Source organism: Solanum lycopersicum, chromosome 8 (genome assembly GCF_036512215.1).
Source record: "Solanum lycopersicum chromosome 8, SLM_r2.1".
Taxonomy (NCBI): Eukaryota; Viridiplantae; Streptophyta; class Magnoliopsida; order Solanales; family Solanaceae; genus Solanum; species Solanum lycopersicum.
In genome coordinates this window covers 56275522-56294601 of record NC_090807.1, presented here as the reverse complement: position 1 = coordinate 56294601, position 19080 = coordinate 56275522, and the positions used below count along the sequence as shown (strand labels likewise).

Sequence of the window (19080 nt, the reverse complement as noted above, 5' to 3'; positions counted from 1 at the left end):
TTTTGGAAACATTTCACATTTATATGCCCCATGCTAATTAGATGAGATAATTGCATAGTCTCTCAGCAACAGATATTGGCGTACATTGTAGGGAAGTTTTTGAAATATGAATTTTGGAACCAACAGAAACTGAATGTAACATCAAAATAGAACTTGATATAACCAGCCTGCGTCATCAAGAAATGCACTGGCATAACCTAGGAGTCGGACAATCATCTCAAGCTTTGTTCCACTCCAGGCAAAACTATGCAAAACTTCTAATGACACACCAAATCCAATCTATTTAACATTACAGTATCCATTGTTGTATCTAAATAAGCATTCGTTGTACAAGGATACTGAACCCCTGAATAGAACCAAATGGATATTACACGGGAAAGTATACTACAACATGTGGACACGAATTGTGACCACATGTGCTGGAACAGGATACACAATGGAATAAAAACTTTGAGGGGCCAAAAAAGGCCCTAAAGATCACACAGATTCTCCAGAACAAAACCTTGTAGATGACATACCAAATTTACAATAGCATTCTGGATGAAGGGGCAGACAATCACGGCACATACCCAATATCCTTGAAGTACTCATGCTCAAGGGCATTCCTCGCGGTGATTCTCTTACTGGGATCCAAGGAGAGCATTTTCTGTATGATAACAAGGGATGGCATGAGTAACATGGGGGCAAGAGATTTCTGAAAACAATGAATTCTGTGAATATAAATATCGTATAATTAAGAACACCTAATCATTATCCATGCCTAAGGGAAGCACAACTCAAATAAAAAATGGCAGACAAGGACACAATTAAATAGGAGTGAAAGGCATAGACTTAAGGAAACTGAAACAAACATGTGAATAAGATCATGTTTGGAAAAGAAAATGAGAAAACAGTAAACATGAGTGCAGCAATTTGACTTCCTCTACTCTTTGAAAATTTTCTTGCGGCAATGCATGCTTCAAATGTCAACTGGACATTGCAACTTCATGGTTAAAGGTTCAAATAGCCCGCTAGTTCTCTGTTAGTCCCCCCTTTTTTTGGTGTGTACAGAAGTATATCTTTAAGAAGCAAAGTCTATTCCTAAGGTTTTAGATTACTTATGAGAGTCTAGTTTGATAGGTTTTTGGTGATAGACATCTCACTTGTAAGTATATGAAACTACACTTTTTGGTTCATGTTTATAATATACCAATATGTTACCTGTTGAAAAAAAATAACAAGCTTGTTCTGGACACTCTATGAACATCTCAACTAGAATTTCAACATAATCAGCTTGTTCTGGAAACTCTATAAACATCTCAACAAGAATAGTTCTCAATGAAAATTAATCACTATATGCTGGAGATTCATTCAAAATTCACCAAATATTAATATTTTATATTCTAAAGATGTATCTTTCATTTGTAAGTGTTTATTAATGAAAGTAATGGTATTTCATAAGGAAAGGCATCAAAGAGATGCAAAATTACAAAAGCGTAAATACAAATAACATTTAGAAAGAGTTTGTTAGAGATGTACATGTGGCTTACATTAGGGAAACTAAGGACATGTACAACGGAGTGAAAGACCCAAAAAGAATAGTGGGAGGTTACTCAGAATTTTTCAGCCATGAAGGGGTTGCACATGGTATGTTGCTCAGACTCTTTAAAAATGGCAATGGGTGCATGTTTGATACACCAAAAGTAATGCATTTTAGAGAATCCAACATGGGTTCGGCAACAATTATGGAGAGTTTGGCAATATAGCTAGGGATCAACCCTTTGCCCATTTTTATTGCCTAGTGATGGACAAATTGGTGCGGCATATTCAAAGGGAGGTGTTGTGGTGTACGTTATTCACATACAACACTGTATTGATCAACGAGAAGCAACGCGGAGGTAAGGATAGGCTCAAAGTATGGAGGCAAGCCCTAGAAGCTAAAGGTTTCAGGTCAAGCGAAAAACAGAGTATCTATTGTGCAAGTTCAACTATGTAGCATGAAGCAAAGGTGAAAGTGAAGGTCAATACACAAATCATACCCATGAAAGGTAGTTACAAGTATCTTGGGTCTATAATCCCAAAATAACGGAGATTGACAATGGTATCACACACATTGGATTTGAAGGGGGATGGATGAAATGAAGGCTCGTGTCTGAGGTACTTTACGATAAGAATGTATCACCAAGGCTTAAAGGTAAGTTCTACCAACTAATGGAAGACCTACATGGTTGTATGAGGCAGAGTGTTGGTCAGTCAAGAACGCACACGCTCTGAAAATAATAGTAAAGATGAGGATGTGTGAACATACTGATGAGACTTAGTATTAGGAACAAAATTTTATAAGACGAGGTGGGAGTGGCCAAGAAAAAGAAGTTGAGATGGTTTAGGCAAATGATGAGGAGGTGTGAGGATGCACTAATAAAAGAGGTGTGAGAGATTGGCTATCATAGGTTTCAGCAGAGGTAAAGATAGGCAGAAGAAAAGCCGAAGGAGGTTAGATAAGACATACCATATCTTCAACTTAATGAGAACATAATCCTAAATAGGATGGCATGGAGGTCGAGGATTAGGGTAGAATAGTAGTAGGTAATCGAGTATTGTTGTACTTCAGGTGGGAGAGGCAATGGGCTAGTTTCCTCTTCTCTTTCTTATTAAGTAGTATTATTTAGTATTTGTGTCATATCTTATTTAGTTGCTTCATTTTTATGACAAATAATAGATGATCATCTCAATCTATCACTTTAACTGTTTTAACTAGAGCAGAATATAATGACTACCTTCAGTATCAAACATCAAGGCAACACTCAGCAACTGCTTGCACAATACAACCTGGTATCAGAGTGAGGCCTATCTCACCCAATGTGGGGGGCCCAAAATCATAATTGCCCACGCACCATATAATAAGCACTGGGCTTGAGGTTGGGAGTTAAAGAATGACAAAAAGTCTCAAATCGGTGGTTAATGAGATAGGTCGACTCCTTATAAGGCTTGGACAATCCTCCTCCCTTTGAGCTAGCTTTTGGAGTGTGAGTTAGGCCTTAGACCTAATTTAACACTTTGTTTATCTTGTTATTTGGCATTGTTATCTTCCTTCTAATCTTGCTTTGATTACACCTCTTTTGAGTCGAGGGTGTATCAAAAGCAGTCTCTCTATCGACAAAGGTAAGGATAAGATATGCAAAAAATCTTGCACTCCCAAGACTCCACTTGTAGACTACAACCAGGTATGTTGTTGCTACTTATAGGGATCAACTTAGACCATAAAAAATGGTTAAGAAAACATTGCTTTAAGAAAGTGATTTTGGAGTTGAAATTTTATCAAAATATCTATGGTTTCTTTTTATCCAACAAACACCAGAAAATAACTACAATAATCATCAACCAAATACTCTTGAAGGCCTTACCGGTCCCCATAGACTGCAACCTAAACATACCTCTAATATATTCTGGCATGACACATTCAAACCAAAACTACAATAAAGTATATCTCATAGGTTAGTGGTTAGTGGTCACTGGGGCAACGAAGGGATAAGTGACCGACATTTTTTGGACTTTGCTTGCTTGAGACTATCTTGCATTAATCATGCTTCATTTAGAGCAATTTAACCGAAGCATATAACCTTGTCTTCCATATTAAACAATTATGGTCAGACGCCATTAGCCTTATTTTGAGTACTAATATGCTTGTGGCAATCTTCCAATGTGAGAATGTTCTTCTTTCCCCAATTATGAGTGTTAGATAAGTTCTCATAAATGGTGAACCTCTTTATGTTGGCTCACGTCATCAAGCTTTCCTTTTCCCAATCTTGTGTAGACTTCGAAGTTACACATCCCAATATTGCCAAGTCTATTCTAGGAAATGAGAAGTCCTTATTCAGGGAAATTTGGGATAGGGAAGGGTATTCAAACATGAGTGGAATGTTTCACATCATTTTGTATTCCCAGAATTTTATGCAAACACCATTATAAGCTTTGAAATGAGCATTATGGGAAACCCACTCCCTAATTTATTGATATACTTCCATGGCCCAACGCCTAAACTACATAAGGTACATTAGCAATTTTGATGCTCCAATTGTCGTTTATCCTATGTATAGTAATGATTACCTCATTCCAAAGACTTGATTCACTAGTAAGCTTTTGGTATGGATGGCCAAATCCTGATTCACAAACCTCCCATGCATTTTTATAACATGACTTTGATCCACTTTATTAGGTGAAACTTGTGAGTCTTTCTCATCCATAAAAATTCATCTTGATTTTGTCCAGATAATGTTGCACCTTTTAAAGATACAAAAGAAAAATATATAATAGGTAAGAATATTGTCAAGAACACTATTTATGAGAGCTAAACTTGCCACCCACTTGACAAATACTGCCTCTAACAAGATGCTAATCTCTTTCCAAATTTCTCAATGATCACATTCCATATCTCCCCGTCAATGAAATCACTCCAGTGGGGACCTAAGTAAGTGGTAGGAAGTACCCTATTAGTTCAACCCATGATATGTTAGTGTTCTTCTATATTTAGCACCTTTCAAACATTGTTTATTCGATAGATGATGCTCTTTAGCTTGTTGGCCATGCAGCCCCGATAAAGCTTCAAAAAGTAGTGACACGTACAGGTAAAAAATTGTAATCTTTCGCTTCACTTGAAAAAAAATTATAGTTTCACGTTCAGGTGATCTTTTGCCCAACAGAAAATAAAAGTACAATCTACATACAACCAGTGTTATTAACGGTGCGTGCTTAAGCCCTGAAGCGAGGCTCAAAACGTGAGCGTTTTGCCTCGCTATATGTGCGCTCCAATGTCGTCATAAAGGTTCTAAGGCAAGCTTTTCCTTCCCAATGATTCTTTTATGAAGAAGTGAAACTAAATATTTGATATTTCACTTAACCATACACTTTTTTCAATTTCTTTGGTCATATATTTGTCATTAATGTTTATAATTATTAGTCTTGGACTAAACATATATATTTGTATTCTTTTCTCCCTTTGCGCCTTTTTTCATTTAAGCCCACGCTTTATTTGCGCTTAAAGCCCCCATGGACCTAAAGAGTTTTTTTTTTTTTTGCGTTTTTTGCCTTTGATAACACTGCTGATACGACGGATGAGATATTATGTATTCCCGGTATTTATACCAATACTAAAACCATGGATCCACTACATTTGTTAGGTATGTTCCAACATTTACTAAGTGCATCCATGGCTAAATTTTGAACAAGAAAGGCGAGAGTGGTTCTCTGCTTGATCACTTAATGAGCTGAGAACAAACTCACATGTCCTCTATGCTAGCATTAATTATACATAGATTATGTAATGCATTGTATGTTTTGATACATTAAAAATAGTATGTATTGCATTAAAAAACTTATTTACAAAGATACCCTCAACTTTATGGTGGAAAAGATGTAAAAAAAGGTATTTAAGGATAATTGAGTTTTCTATAATTTTAATGCATGCATTGAAACCATTGCATTGCTAATACCAAGAAATCCATGGTATTAGCAATGCACACCTTAATACACAATAGAGTGTTGCATTAGTTATACATAGATTGAAAAAGAGTACGAAACAAGGTACTAGTAATACACAAGGCTAATACATACATTATTTTTCCTAATACACTCTACCAAACGACCTCTGAATACTTCTTTGTTAAAATACTACATCTGATCCACTTAATCCATTTGTCCTCAAATCCTATCTTCTTTAGTATAATCATTAGGTAAGTCCAATTGAGTTGGTCAAAAGCATTCTCTATATCCACCTTGCACATTGCACATTCAGGCTCTCCATGTTTAATCCTTCGATCAAGTACCTCATTTGCAATGAGTATTGAGTCAATTATTTGTTTATGCAAAGCATGACCAGGGTACTAACTTGTCAATTACTCTCTTCGATCTTTCTGCTAGTAACTTGGTTATGACTTTCTATACACTACCAATATGACTTATTCACATATAGTCCGTAAGTCTAATTGCACAATTATGAAAGATGCATTACATGATCCACCCGTAGCAGTGGTGGAAATAATTAAGTACCCTCATTACCTTTGGCTTGATAAAGTCCTAAGATTTTTAAGAAAGAGACTATTAAGGACATCACCATAGATAGAAAGATATATGGGTCGAGGATTAGGTAGAAAGTTAGTATGTAGCCGAGTGTGGTCATCCTTTAGGTAGGAGGGCAGAGGGCTAGGCTCATCCACTCTCCACCTTATTAGTAGTAGTAGTATTTAGTAATCGCGTAATTGCTTATTCTTTAATGTGGTTTACTATCTATTGACTCATTGTGTTGTGTATCTTGATATTTTGATGTCATGTTTTTCTTCTTGCAGCCCTACTCCAAATAACTTCTCTTTTGAGTTGAGGATCTATTCAAATGCAACCTCTCTACCCCAAAAAGGCAAGCGTAAGGTCTCTGTCCATCCTACCCCCCCCCCCCGAGACCTCACTTGTGGAAGTACACGAGGTATATGTTATTATTGCCAAAAATAAACTCATTTGGGCCTGAGGCTATCTGGAAGACATGATTAACCTATTGCACTTCTTCCTCAAAATTTTTTGCCAAGATCTCGCTATTTTCCGTAAGGTATGACTACATAATCAACTTTGCCATTGCCCTCCAAGTTTCATTCTCATCATACATGCAGGTTCCGATAATAGTTCAAAATATTTATAAAAAGAAATTGACAAAAGTTCAAAATATCTATTTTGATCTCCTCTTTATCATTTGTTATTTCATAATGCACTTTGAGCTTGTCAATGTTATTATTCCTTATGTGTGAGTTTGCAACTGTTTGGAAGTATCTTGTATTCCCCTCTCCTTTGAGCCACATGCATCTAAATTTATGTCTTCAAAAGATTCCTTCATCATGAGCAAGTTGCATCAGCTCCATTTTCAGGTTCAGTACCATTTGCATTTTAGATGTGCTAAAACTATGTTGTTTGTTGCCTAATCTTGTAAGTTGAAAGCTCTTCCAGGACCTTGGTTGTTCTTGCTTCCAATTTGCCAAAGACATCTTTGGTCTAATTGCTTGTCCTTTTTCAAGTTCCTCAATTTTTGTACGAGGATAAAATCTAGGTTGGCACTGATCATACAGTTCTTCCACCACACCTTCCTCATGTCAATAAACTCTTCTTGTTGCAGCCCTAAATTCTAATATTTTATAAACAAGATGTGTTGTATACCACTCCTCATTCTCCAACAAAAGAAGTTTGTGATTAGATATAACTCTTGATACAGCCAGTTGTTTGATTATTTTGAAACTTCCATTCCATTTTGTGGATATAAGAAACCTATCAATCTGATAAGCTTTGACATGATCCCTCCCCCTTGACCAAGTGCATTGTACCCCCGGAGAGGTAAATCTTTTAGGTACAAGTCTATAATAGTATTTGATAAAGCTCTTCATATTTAAGATCTTCTAATGCCTTTCTTTTCAAATCGACATACATTTAAGTCTCTTCAAACAACCCAATGATTATTCCAGATGCCTCTCACTGCTCCTAGTTCCTTTCAAAACACTTTCCTCTTTGTATTGGTATGAGGACATACAATCCTACGAAAGACCATCGGAGATCTTAAAAGACTTTCAAAGAAACACGCAATAGAGAAGTTGCCTCTTTTTTTTTAGATAAGGGTTTGATGACATTCATTGGATTTTCAAAGTCTTGTACTGCGATACCACCCATGCTACACACCTTCTATTATTTTATAGTCACTTATGTATAAAGAACTCTTCAACAATAATGAAGTAAAGGTGGAACTAATCAACATAAAGATTTTACATGAAAAAATCCTTGCTCACAGGAGTCAAAAACCATGACTTATCCCAATAGGATTCCCCTCAAATCTTCACTAAGAACTTGAGTGGTTTTAGATTACGACTCTATAACCAAAGGAACTAACTCTATAGTACCTTTCCTTTATACAATCTCCCTAATTATAGTTACTTCTTTCAAGTCTCTACCCCAGTTAAGAAAGATCTTTACAACTCAATGCAACACATAATACAAATCCACTATGAATGTAAGAGATTGCAATTTCAGAGCAAAGAATCAAAGGAGACAACAATAGTAAGCAATAATTTTCTCAAGAACAAGTTCTTCTATGTTGTCAGTTGACTCCCTCTCACGAAGACATTCTGAATATATTCTCTATTTTTCTAGTGGTGTCTCTTGTGCATATCTTAACAGCATCACTGTGGTACTTCATGTAGGAGTAGGAATAATCATTTCTTGTCCTCCAAATGCAAAGAAGAATTGGTTCAAAAATCCAAGAACCTAATCCAGGTTTATGTTGGTTTCCATTCACATGTCAGCCTCCACTTGTTTTCTCCAATTTTCGAAGGCCTTTACATTTGTGCAAATATGATAACGGTTCTTATGTCTTGTTATTTGATCCATGGGTTCAGTCGTTAAACCAAATTCCTCAAGAAGTACTTCATGCACTCAGAATGTGCTTTGCATCTGATCTATAGTCTTCTCAAGTCTACCATGAAGGACTCGATTCCTTCACTTTGTGCAATGACCTTTTGCAATCCAGTTCTTTTCTTAGACATGTTAAGGAATTTGTTCTCAAGTAGTTTGTTATAAACAGTACCAGCCCTTATTTGAGACATGTTCAGAATTTGGTTATTGAATCATGTTTGTTATGTTTGTTAATCATGAAAACTTCACATGTAATGTATCTCAACATTATTTCTCCTTTTTGATGATGACAAACCCATAATAAAACCATAGTAGTCGCATGTGTACTACAGTGCAATCTAACTTAGATCAGCATATGACTTAGTAAGATGTGTGATCTTACCAAAGTTCATCTACAGACTAACCTTCAACTCATTGCAACCTAGTAGGTGGCTAGGTTATGGGAACCTAATCATATTTAGTCATAACCCTGCATAGGGACCAAGTTTGTTGATTAACAACATTCTTGAAATTTTGCATCTGTGTCCTCATGGAATTTACTGCATGTTGAGTGACCCTCTAATTTCTCCCTTTTGGCATCATTAAAAGCATCTTCTATGACAGAGAAACCAATCATTGAGAGATGAGAAGGTCCATAATCCATCTTGAGCAGTCCAAGCTATAAGCGATTTCTTCCAAAGTGGTCCCGACTCGAAGCTTTAATGAATATGTTAGCAATTTGTTCCTCAATCTTGCAAAATTCCATAAAGATGTGTCTTCAATTCATTGTGTTTTCAAAAAAGTGGTGTCTAACATCAATATATTTTATTCTTTTGTGACGAACTATGTTTTTTGCCATGTTCATGACACTCGTATTATCACAAAAATTGGAATCCATTTAATCATCACACCATAATCTTAAGTTGTTGTTTGATCCATAATAGTTGTGCACAACAAGAAGCAATAGCTACATACTACCCTTCTATAGAAGAGAACGCCACAGAATTTTGCATATTTGTTGCCCAAGAAATCAAGCATGATCCTCGACAGTAAGCCTTCCTATACGTACTCTTCCTATCCTTGAAGCGTTTAGCATAGACAACATTTGCATATCCTATTAGCTCAAAAGGTCCTCCAGATGGGTGCTAAAGGATCAGGTCCTATGTACCTTAACATACCTAAGTATCCTCTTCCCAGTTTTCATATGAGGATCCTTTGGACAATATTGAATCTGGCACAAAGACCAACACTAAATACAATATCAAGAATGCTATAACAAAGATCCAATCACACCCCTGTACTTCTTTTCTTCAACCAAGGGACTTTTGTCTTGTCAAGTCGAGTGGCAGTTGCTATAAGATTATCAATAGCTCTATAGCACTTGGAATCTACTTTGCATCTGATCAATAGTCTTCTCCAGTCTACTATGAAGGACCTGGTTCTTTCACTTCATGCAGCGTACTTCTGTAATCCAGTTCTTCCTGTAGACATGTTAAGGAACTGGTTCTTCAGTAGTTGTTTGTTATAAACACTACCGGTCCTTTTCTGAGACATGTTTAGAAATGGTTCTTGTATAATATTTGTTAATCATCCAAATCACATGTAACATAGCTTAATACCTTCAGTTCCCCTCAACTAGACCACCTATTCCCTCGTATTTGATAGGTCATATTTGTTGGCATATTGTCCATTTTGGTTTCCTAAAACACAATACAGTTGTTTTCCCTTTTCAAACTAGAGCCTTTATTCTTGTAACGTAGAACCCTAATATTCCAGCTGAGAACTTTGATTTTCATCGGACTCTGCCTTGTAGTACATACCCTCTTTTTTACTACCACCAACATAACTAATAGAACATAATAAATGTTCCTCTTCTTTGTATTTGAGTCTCGCCTCTAATCCACTCTCAGAACTAAATCTAGAATCTCATGTTCACAGCCAACTACATTAATATCCAATGCCTTGCATGCTGTTCTCCTTACTAGATAGCACATTTTGAAGTCTCAATAACTGCAGGTTGCTGAATTTTCTTGCAATTGCAATTGTTCGTCTTCATGCCAAGGTACGAAAGCTGAGAGCATATCGCTATAAGAAAAATTGTAGTCAATATATGATAAGCTAAAACAGTTGAAGCAATATCAGACATATCAAGTTGAAAGTCCCTTGAGGTTGTTAATGAAGGTTTCAGTTTCATTATCTGCTTTCAGGGTGATTAACGTTGATAATTACATGCAGTGGTGGTTCGATAATGATGTTGCTTTCAGCCTAAGTTTGCATAATTCCTATTAGTAATCAGAGGCTTCTTGGACTTATTTTGGATAATATGGTTCGGCCAAAGTTGTTTTGGATCTCTATTTCAGTACGGACTTTCCTTTATGATCTTTGTATGGGCATTCCTTCTTGGGACTTTAAAGTAATATAGGTAATCTGAACCACAACCCAATTTGGATTTCTCATTGCCCTTACTTAGACCACTATGCTCAGTGGATCAGATATTATTTAAAACCCGACCCAGCTGATTTGAACTAAAGTGCTCATTGGCCACCTGTTTACCACATACATCAATTGGACAGGACACTTCATCCGCTAACTCTGATGTGTTTGCCACTGTTTTGACCATCAACTCCCCAATATCTTTTTCTCCGGCAGTTTTGAGGCACTAATAGGCTTTGGTGTGGAACGATGTCTTTTGAAATTGAAATTTCATACCTCCAGTGCTCTATGTCTAGCTCAATTTTCCCAGGGCATTTATATGCAGAGTTATTGACACAGATACTCACCCAAAGGTGATGATTCTGGTGCTCTGTATCCTAAACCACCGTAGAGGTCTTCAATAGTTTAAAGAAATCTAGTCTCCATGCATAAAAGGAACCCCAAAAGCCTCATCCATTTATTCTATGAAATCTGGCTGACCAACTTAGGGCTGTAACTGGGGACTACCATTCTAAAGCTAGACGCCGTCCATTCCACAACCAATCGTGGTGTACCCTCAACAAGAAATTGGTTGTGAGTGAAACAAATGACTTTCATACCAGTGCAGACCTTCCATCTGTCCAAAAACAATTTTAATCACTTTCCTGTTGGGATTGTGATTGAATGGATTATTGACAGTTCCAACTATGCATCTCGACAAGAGCAACCTTGACCATATAATCGACCGACATCGTGAGGAATTCCATCATCATCGGTCATTGTGTAAGCTTAGCAGTGTCAAAATAAGACCTCGTTCGCGTATTTACCAGCTTGAATCAGCGTGATGTTTTCTTCCACAGAAAGTGTAATCTGGCTCCGGGATAATCATTCTTGATCACCTGTCTACCAGCAATGTTTCAATTCGAATGTATCAGCCGTTAAAATTGAAACTTAGAAAGGCTCAGTAAATGTATGCTTGTGACTTCCTCCCCCATCGTCTGTAATATTTCCCCGTTCCTTTTGATGTTTGTTTGAGAGTATCTCATACTCATCTAAAGTTTACTATGCCTATTTATTTATTTTTAGAATGTAAAGTTTACTTCGCCTATTTTAATCCATCTTGATATTCTCCTGCTTCTTTCGATTAATACGAATCAGCCATCCCCTGAATTGATAAGTTCAAAACATTTTTCCATGAAAAGAAATAGGCCTTGCTTCCCATGAGTGCTAAAAAATGATGGAGTTTTAAACATAGGAAACTTTGCCGGAACATATTTCAGAGAGAAAGATTGGCACATCTCCCAAGATAGAAAAGAAAATCCCGACGTTTTAATCTTTCATTTGTAAGTTATAAACAAACTTACACCAAGAAGATCAAGGCCTGCTCCATCAACATTTGGTACAATAATTGCCAGGTCCTGCAAGTATGAGGGGATCCAATGAAGTACTTTGCAGAGTGAGATCCTAGAAATATGGACAGGAAAATCAAGTAAAAACAAAGAGAAATAGATTACCTTAGGAGGCCATTTTGGGAAGGCAGATTTGTAATCAGGCAGAGAAGTCACTCCAGGCCATGTATCCTCATTTGGAGTACCCATCACTCTTCATACAGATGAAATTAGAGAACATCAAATAAGGGGGGAAATCTAATAACGTAAAGCAGAAGAAACAAAACACTGAAACTCCTTAATACAAGAAAGCTCACTAAGAACTTATGATCATTTTTTACATAGAAATTATAGCCATGAACCTATACAGCAAAAAGATAAACCATAGCATAAACCCAATTTTGAAACTTTTCTAAACCCCATAGAGCAGTAAGAAAAGATAAAATTTATTGACAGATAAATATGCTGGTTAGTATGAACAAATGAAGATCACAATCATACATTAAACAGCTAAAACTAATGTTACAAAGAACTTGAAAGCAAAGTTTGTCCAGAAACCCCATTCCAATCACCTTTGTTCTTCCCTTTGCCTTTATCTAGTCAAGGATTTTGGACAATGATGCATGACAAGGGAAGTGTAAAGTTTTATGCTCATCTCCTTTTGAGAAGGAACTGGAACGGTCAACCACAGGAAACAAAATTTTACTTCATGAAACCATGTCACTAACCATCATCAAAGCATTAGCGTGTACATTTTGTTTGTCAGTAATAAAGCATCAACAAAAAGACATGTATATATTGACACCTGAAAATCTTGAAAAGTTCATCAATCTCAGAGTCACCAGGAAACAGAGGGCGCTGATTCACCATCTCAGCAAATATGCAACCAACTGACCACACATCAACAGGAGTAGAGTAATGGCGTGATCCAAGCAGTATTTCTGGTGCCCTGTACCACAATGTCACCACCTAAAACATGAAAATCAATCATCAAAGTTAAAATGAGACAACATATGGATAAACCATCAAATGGGTTCTGGATCTTAAAGAAGCAAATATAAAAGATATAGACTCTACTTTTTAGACAATAAATGGACAAAGCTTGGAATCCCAGGGAAAAACAATTCTTAATTGTTGGTATAAAATATACAGCAGTTGATTCAGTAAAGTAGGTTGAAATAAGGGCCCAGTGTCATTATTATGTTAATAAGAAATGGCTAGGCGAGCTTTTAGTAGAGCCCTTAGAATCTACGGCTCCACGCCTTTTGAAGCATCAGTGGCATATTGAACCATGACTATCAACGGTGAGAGATAGCCCTAAAGTGATGGACCCGGAGATAGTATTAAACAAAAATATGTTATTGTGATGTAGCCGGTACAATTACAGGTGGGATGTTCAATACCAATTCTTATAGTACTGTTTGGGGAGTCGATAAGCTAATTCTTGACTTATCGGCAAAACTAACAGAATAACTTAAGCCATAAATGTTCAAGGAATACTACATAGAGAAAGAACTTTTTCAGTTAGACAAATTGGATAAAATCTTAAAGAAGATATCAGACATGAAGCAAGCTGCTGAGTCATAGATAACCACTTCCCCTCGGGCTTGAAATGGAATATGAGATAAGGTAATAACAATAAGACAAGGTCCAGCGCATCTTAGAGAGAACAAAAAAGCATGTTTATACCTCATGAGTGAAAGTTCTGACAGGAATACCAAATGCTCTAGCCAAACCAAAGTCTGCCAGCTTTAAAGCATTTGTACGTCGATCTATTAGTAAGTTCTGAGGCTTCAAATCTCTATGAAGAACTCTATGAGAATGACAATAAGCAATACCACGGAGTATTTGATACAAGAACATCTGCAGAATTGGAAAAATCACTTAATTGCTGACAACAAGCAAGAAGCCTGTGAAACTGATAAATGTAACCACTCATGTAGCAGTTAATCAAATTATAAATCAAATAATCTTTGTTTTCAAGTATTTTTCTTAGCTCATCACCCTCCCTCTTGAAGTTAAAACTGTAAATAGAGCTGTAAGTTATGACCAGCTTCCTGATGAAGCAACAAAAAATGGCTAACACAGTGAAAAAGCAAACCTCCAATCTATAATAAAGATTTTACTCACTTTAACCAGACGTGGATCCTTAGAGAATTCAGGACACGAATCCATGTGCTTCTTCAAGTCCAAGTCAAGATATTCAAACACTAGATACAATCGCTTTTCACTGTGCACCACATCCTGCAACCTGTGACCAATAAGAAAAAAAAGGAACTATCTTGGATTTGCAGAAGATACTGTTACAAACTAGAAAAACAGCTTTTCCCATGTTACAAAAAAAATGATTTAACATTGCAACTGAAGGTACAGATGTGTACTCTATGAATCTGTTATCTGCTCTCTAATTTATTTTAATTCAATCTGCTAAACAGAAGAAGACTAACCCACATCACGCAGACCTTCTGGCTTCTACTTATGGCATCCCTCCCACACACACACACCATCCTAAGGAGGTCCCTTTTGCAATAACAATTATCATTCAAAAGAATAATCTAATGGCAGTCCAAGAATCTTTCTACTTTTACTTCTACTCTTTTCTCATCATCATTCAGAAAACAACTGAACATTTCAACCAGCTTCTAAACCTTACTCTTATAAGGTCAACTGTTTCTAAACCTTTCAGATATACAAACTCCAAATTATATTATCGTGTTTGTTGTCCAAAACCACAAGACAAACAAGTTCTAGCTAATATACAAACATTTAAGGGGAAAAACTAAAAGCTTAACTACTAAAAAATTTTTATCCACTAATGGAAGAATGACTGATGAACTTCTTGGTTTTTCAAATATTCTACCTTCAAAAGAAAATATGTGGTCTAGTAGTCAATGAAGTGGGTTGAGTACAATGAGGTCTCAGATTCACATCCCAACAAATGCAAACACTAGGTGAATTACTATCTCTCGCAACCTTGGTGGACATTTTTACCAGATACATGTGATGACGAATTATAGTAAGTATCCCGTGGAATTAGTTAAGGTGCATGCAAGTTGGTCTGGACACCACGGTTATAAAAAAGTTATTGGCTATTGCAGGACCCAAAATGTGTAGATGTGGTATTGATACAAACATGAACAATGTATACAGTACTTCAAAACTAAATAAGTTGTTAAAGTTTACAATTGTAAAATCCAAGTTATACCTTATGGCTTTACCTTCCATACTAGAAGTTGCCTACAAAGTATTGGAGTGTGACCATTACAAAGTAGAAGTTATCAAACCCAATCAAACTTGAACAAGAGTTGGATATAGAGTGGTAAAAAATGGAGAAACAATATATCCCTGAGGATTCCTCCAGATAAATTAAAGCAACAAATTTCAACGGCTAGATCTTGTCCCGACGGCCCAAAATAAGATGCATGGGAAAAGATTATCTTCATCAGGGACTCCTTGTTACAGTATTCAAAGAAAATAGGTATTTAAGAGAAATTTTCACAAATTGGTAAAAAGGAACAGCACCGAGGCCAGAAAGCTATATGAAAATTAAAATAATGAAGGTCCTGCATAAATTTTTAGTAGAGGATCACTAGAAAATAGAAATAAAACGAATTTCACATATAATCAGCCTTGCATTGATAGCATAACCACAAGAAACCAAAGCAGGGTCCAAATTACACTCTATGTCAATCACAACAATACAATTGCATAGTAATATCACAAAATTATACCTCACAATATTAGCATGTTGCATCTCTTTCAAGAGAGATATTTCTCTAATAGCTGTGCTTGGTACCCCCTCGTCTTCCTGCTCCAACCTTATTTTCTTCAGTGCAATAGTTTCATTAGTTACACGATCACGAGCCTTGTACACTACACCATATGTTCCTTCCCCAATCTTCTCAACTTTTTCATACTGCAATTACTCCCAAATCATTATCAACATAAGACTAACCCTATACCCAAAAGCAACTAAAGTCTAAAGATGCAGATAATAACTCCTTTACCTGGTCCATCTATTTCAAACTCAATGGACTCCCTGAAAAAGAAAGCAGTCAAAACACAAGAAAATTCTCAGACAGCAAAGTAGTAGACAAATTATAAAAAAAAAAATACCGTAGCATATATTAAGTCTTACAATCGAAAGGTAATCCAAAAACACAGTATATATTCGACTATCAACTATGAAGTGACATTTTAAACACATTTCACCTCAATGCAGATACAAGCAAGTTCTTTTAATCGTAATTTTCGCTTTTAAGCACAGAAAACGCTTTACTGCAAACTTTATGTTCGATACCTGATATTGTTAAAATATTTTCTCCATGCAAACTTGCAACTTCACACTTGGAAACTATTGGTAGAGAGTTATAGAGATAACATGAATTAGGGAAAATCAATTTCATTGGTCTCAGTGTTGTAAGATAAGAATGTCTTTCAATCAAAGAAAGTGTCTTCGATTACAAACATCACACTGTCTAACATAACTACATCAGAGATCCACAATTCAATCAACAAAATAATGAACTCTAAACATAGAAATGAACCACGAATAGATAATTGAGAAAATGGAACATGTATAGAAATAAATATGCTACATTTTTAAATTTCCGCAGTAATCAGTAGATAAAGTATAATAAAGCTTCGAATCTATCGATTTACATACGAAAACGACGAACAAAAATGGCAGGAAGTATAAGTCATGTGTATACTATTGTGAAGTTGTGCGTCGCCATCGGAGTATAAATGACAACGGAGTGGAGAATGTGGAGTCACCTTTGGTCGGGAAAAGAGGACGAAATCGCCGTCGTGAAGCGGGGAGGAGGCGACAGGCAAGTGTCGGCGTACTTCTACGGTGTTACCAAAATGTTTGGACTACAGTCAACTTTACTCTTCTTTTTTGCTTCTATTGGCATATACAAGGCTAAAAATCAAAATGCATTTCACCATTTCATTGCTTTTTTTTAGTTATTTTTCCTTCATTTCCTTTTAATGATGTAATTTTTTGTTTTTGTTTAATTTAAATTCATATGAACTATTCTTTTTGAAATAAAATAAAATAAAGAGAAAATTGTACAAAATGGGTTACAAACTATTGATTTAAATTAAATGTTATAAACACAATTTCATTTATAATTTCTAATTTGTAGGGAACCCTTGTCATTCGTCTCTCTTCCTAATTTCGCTCGTCTTTCTCATTTTTATACAAACACAAATGTATATATTGTGTTTATGTTTGTATAATGCGAGAGAAAACTTTATATACAAATACATACATTTTCGTTCTCTATACTGATAATTATAGATCTTCTCCTACCAGTTCTCTTTTGCATTTCTCTCTTCATCGATTTATACAAATTACAATGTACAATTTTTGTTGTATAAAGTGAGAGAGAGATTTGATATACAAATGTTTTATTTCGATTCAATTGTACACAAATTTAAGGTTTATGTAGATATACAAACACAATCATTGATACATAAACATGGTAGTTACATATATATATATTACTAGTCTTGAAAACGTGTGTTGCACTTTTACCCTACTATTGTATAAAATTTATATAAGCCCAACTTTCATATAAAATATAATCGTAGTTATAATTAAGTTGTGAACATCCCAACTCCATCGTCAAAAGATTGATTTCAGCTTCCTTGAAGATTCCACAAAGCCTTCTCTAAATGCAAGCTCCGTTATAAGTACTAAGAATTTGTACATATTACATTTTGTTTCTGTAAGCAAAAAAAATTATAGGAGTAAATAAGTGATTAGCATGTTAAAGTGAAAGCGAAAACTAATAATACTAAAAGATAAAATCAAAAGAAAAATAGAGACAATTCGAGATAAAAAAAAATTCAAACTCGTTGGTGACCTCCTAAAATTGGCACCAAATTTCACACAAACAATTTAACTGTGCAATTTTTATTTTAGACACCTCATGTAGGGTCCCGTTATATTTTCTTGACACTTTTTTTACAAATAAAAAAAAACTGAAGGAGAGTGTAATACACTCGTTGATGATATGCAGTTGTCTTCTCTACTATACCCAACATTTTTCTTAATTTACTCTTTAAAATTGTTTTCTTTTTTTTTTCTATCTTAGTGTTGTTTTGAGAGAAAGGAATGGAGGAGGAGGGAGACAAGGAAAGGAAGAAAGAAAAATTATAAAATATGAGTGTTCAAATTCATTTTTTCGGTGAAAAAGATGGAATTGAAAATAGTTTTTTTTCATACACTTAATCTTTTTTGTGCTTTTTTCTTTTGTTTTAGTATTTTTCTTTCTTTTTAATGTTGTTTTGTGGGAAGAGAAGAAGGAGAGATCAAATATGATTTATAGGTATTGGTATCCATTGATCCGACAAAAAAGGTAGAGGGAGATGATGGTAATTTATAAAAGTAATACAATTAAAAATACGGAAAAGGGCCTAAAATACCCTTCAAGTATTAGAAATGGTATAAAATTATCCTCCATCCACCTATTGGCTTCAAAATACCCTTCCCACCCACCTATTGGCTCCAAAATACCCTTGTCATCCACCTTTTGGCTCAAAATTGACCACTTATTTAACGGTTTTATATTTAAACTATTTAAATATTTTTTTAAATACGTGGCGCTCAACTATTGTCATAATTTAACTTATTAGTATAATTTATAAATCAATCCACTACCCACCCATTACTAATTAAATACACCAAATTAATAAACCCGTCACATTATTAATGCAACAACAGATTAGCTACTGCCAATTGAGTGTTTTAAAAAATTTGAGACGAAAATATATATGTTGACACCCAATTTTGACCCACGTCGGTATAAATTAATTATCGAGCTTCCTAAATTTTCCAAATAATTTAAATTAATTAGTTTTATAATTTTGCAAAAAT

The 19080-nt window shown here is 35.4% G+C and overlaps 1 protein-coding gene across 1 annotated transcript; it reads right to left on the bottom strand.

Annotated features, from left to right (window-relative positions):
• On the bottom strand, positions 1-17126 carry CDKA1 (cyclin-dependent protein kinase cdc2A-1). The gene is made up of 9 exons (NM_001247447.2): positions 16971-17126; positions 16202-16233; positions 15926-16110; positions 14325-14445; positions 13884-14057; positions 13000-13163; positions 12321-12408; positions 12171-12224; positions 1-646 (listed from the first exon to the last, which is right to left on the bottom strand). The coding sequence occupies exons 2-9, from the start codon at positions 16208-16210 to the stop codon at positions 557-559; spliced, it is 885 nt and encodes a 294-aa protein (NP_001234376.2). The 5' UTR covers positions 16211-16233; positions 16971-17126; the 3' UTR covers positions 1-556.
• Between the last annotated feature and the right edge of the window lie 1954 nt (positions 17127-19080).

Excerpts from the sequence above, each read along its gene's own strand:
- CDKA1 (NM_001247447.2), bottom strand. Across the intron at positions 14,058-14,324 it reads AGGATCCACGTCTGGTTAAA|ATGTTCTTGTATCAAATACT; the intron begins GTGAGTAAAATC and ends CCAATTCTGCAG. Across the intron at positions 12,409-12,999 it reads GAACTTTTCAAGATTTTCAG|AGTGATGGGTACTCCAAATG; the intron begins GTGTCAATATAT and ends ATCTGTATGAAG.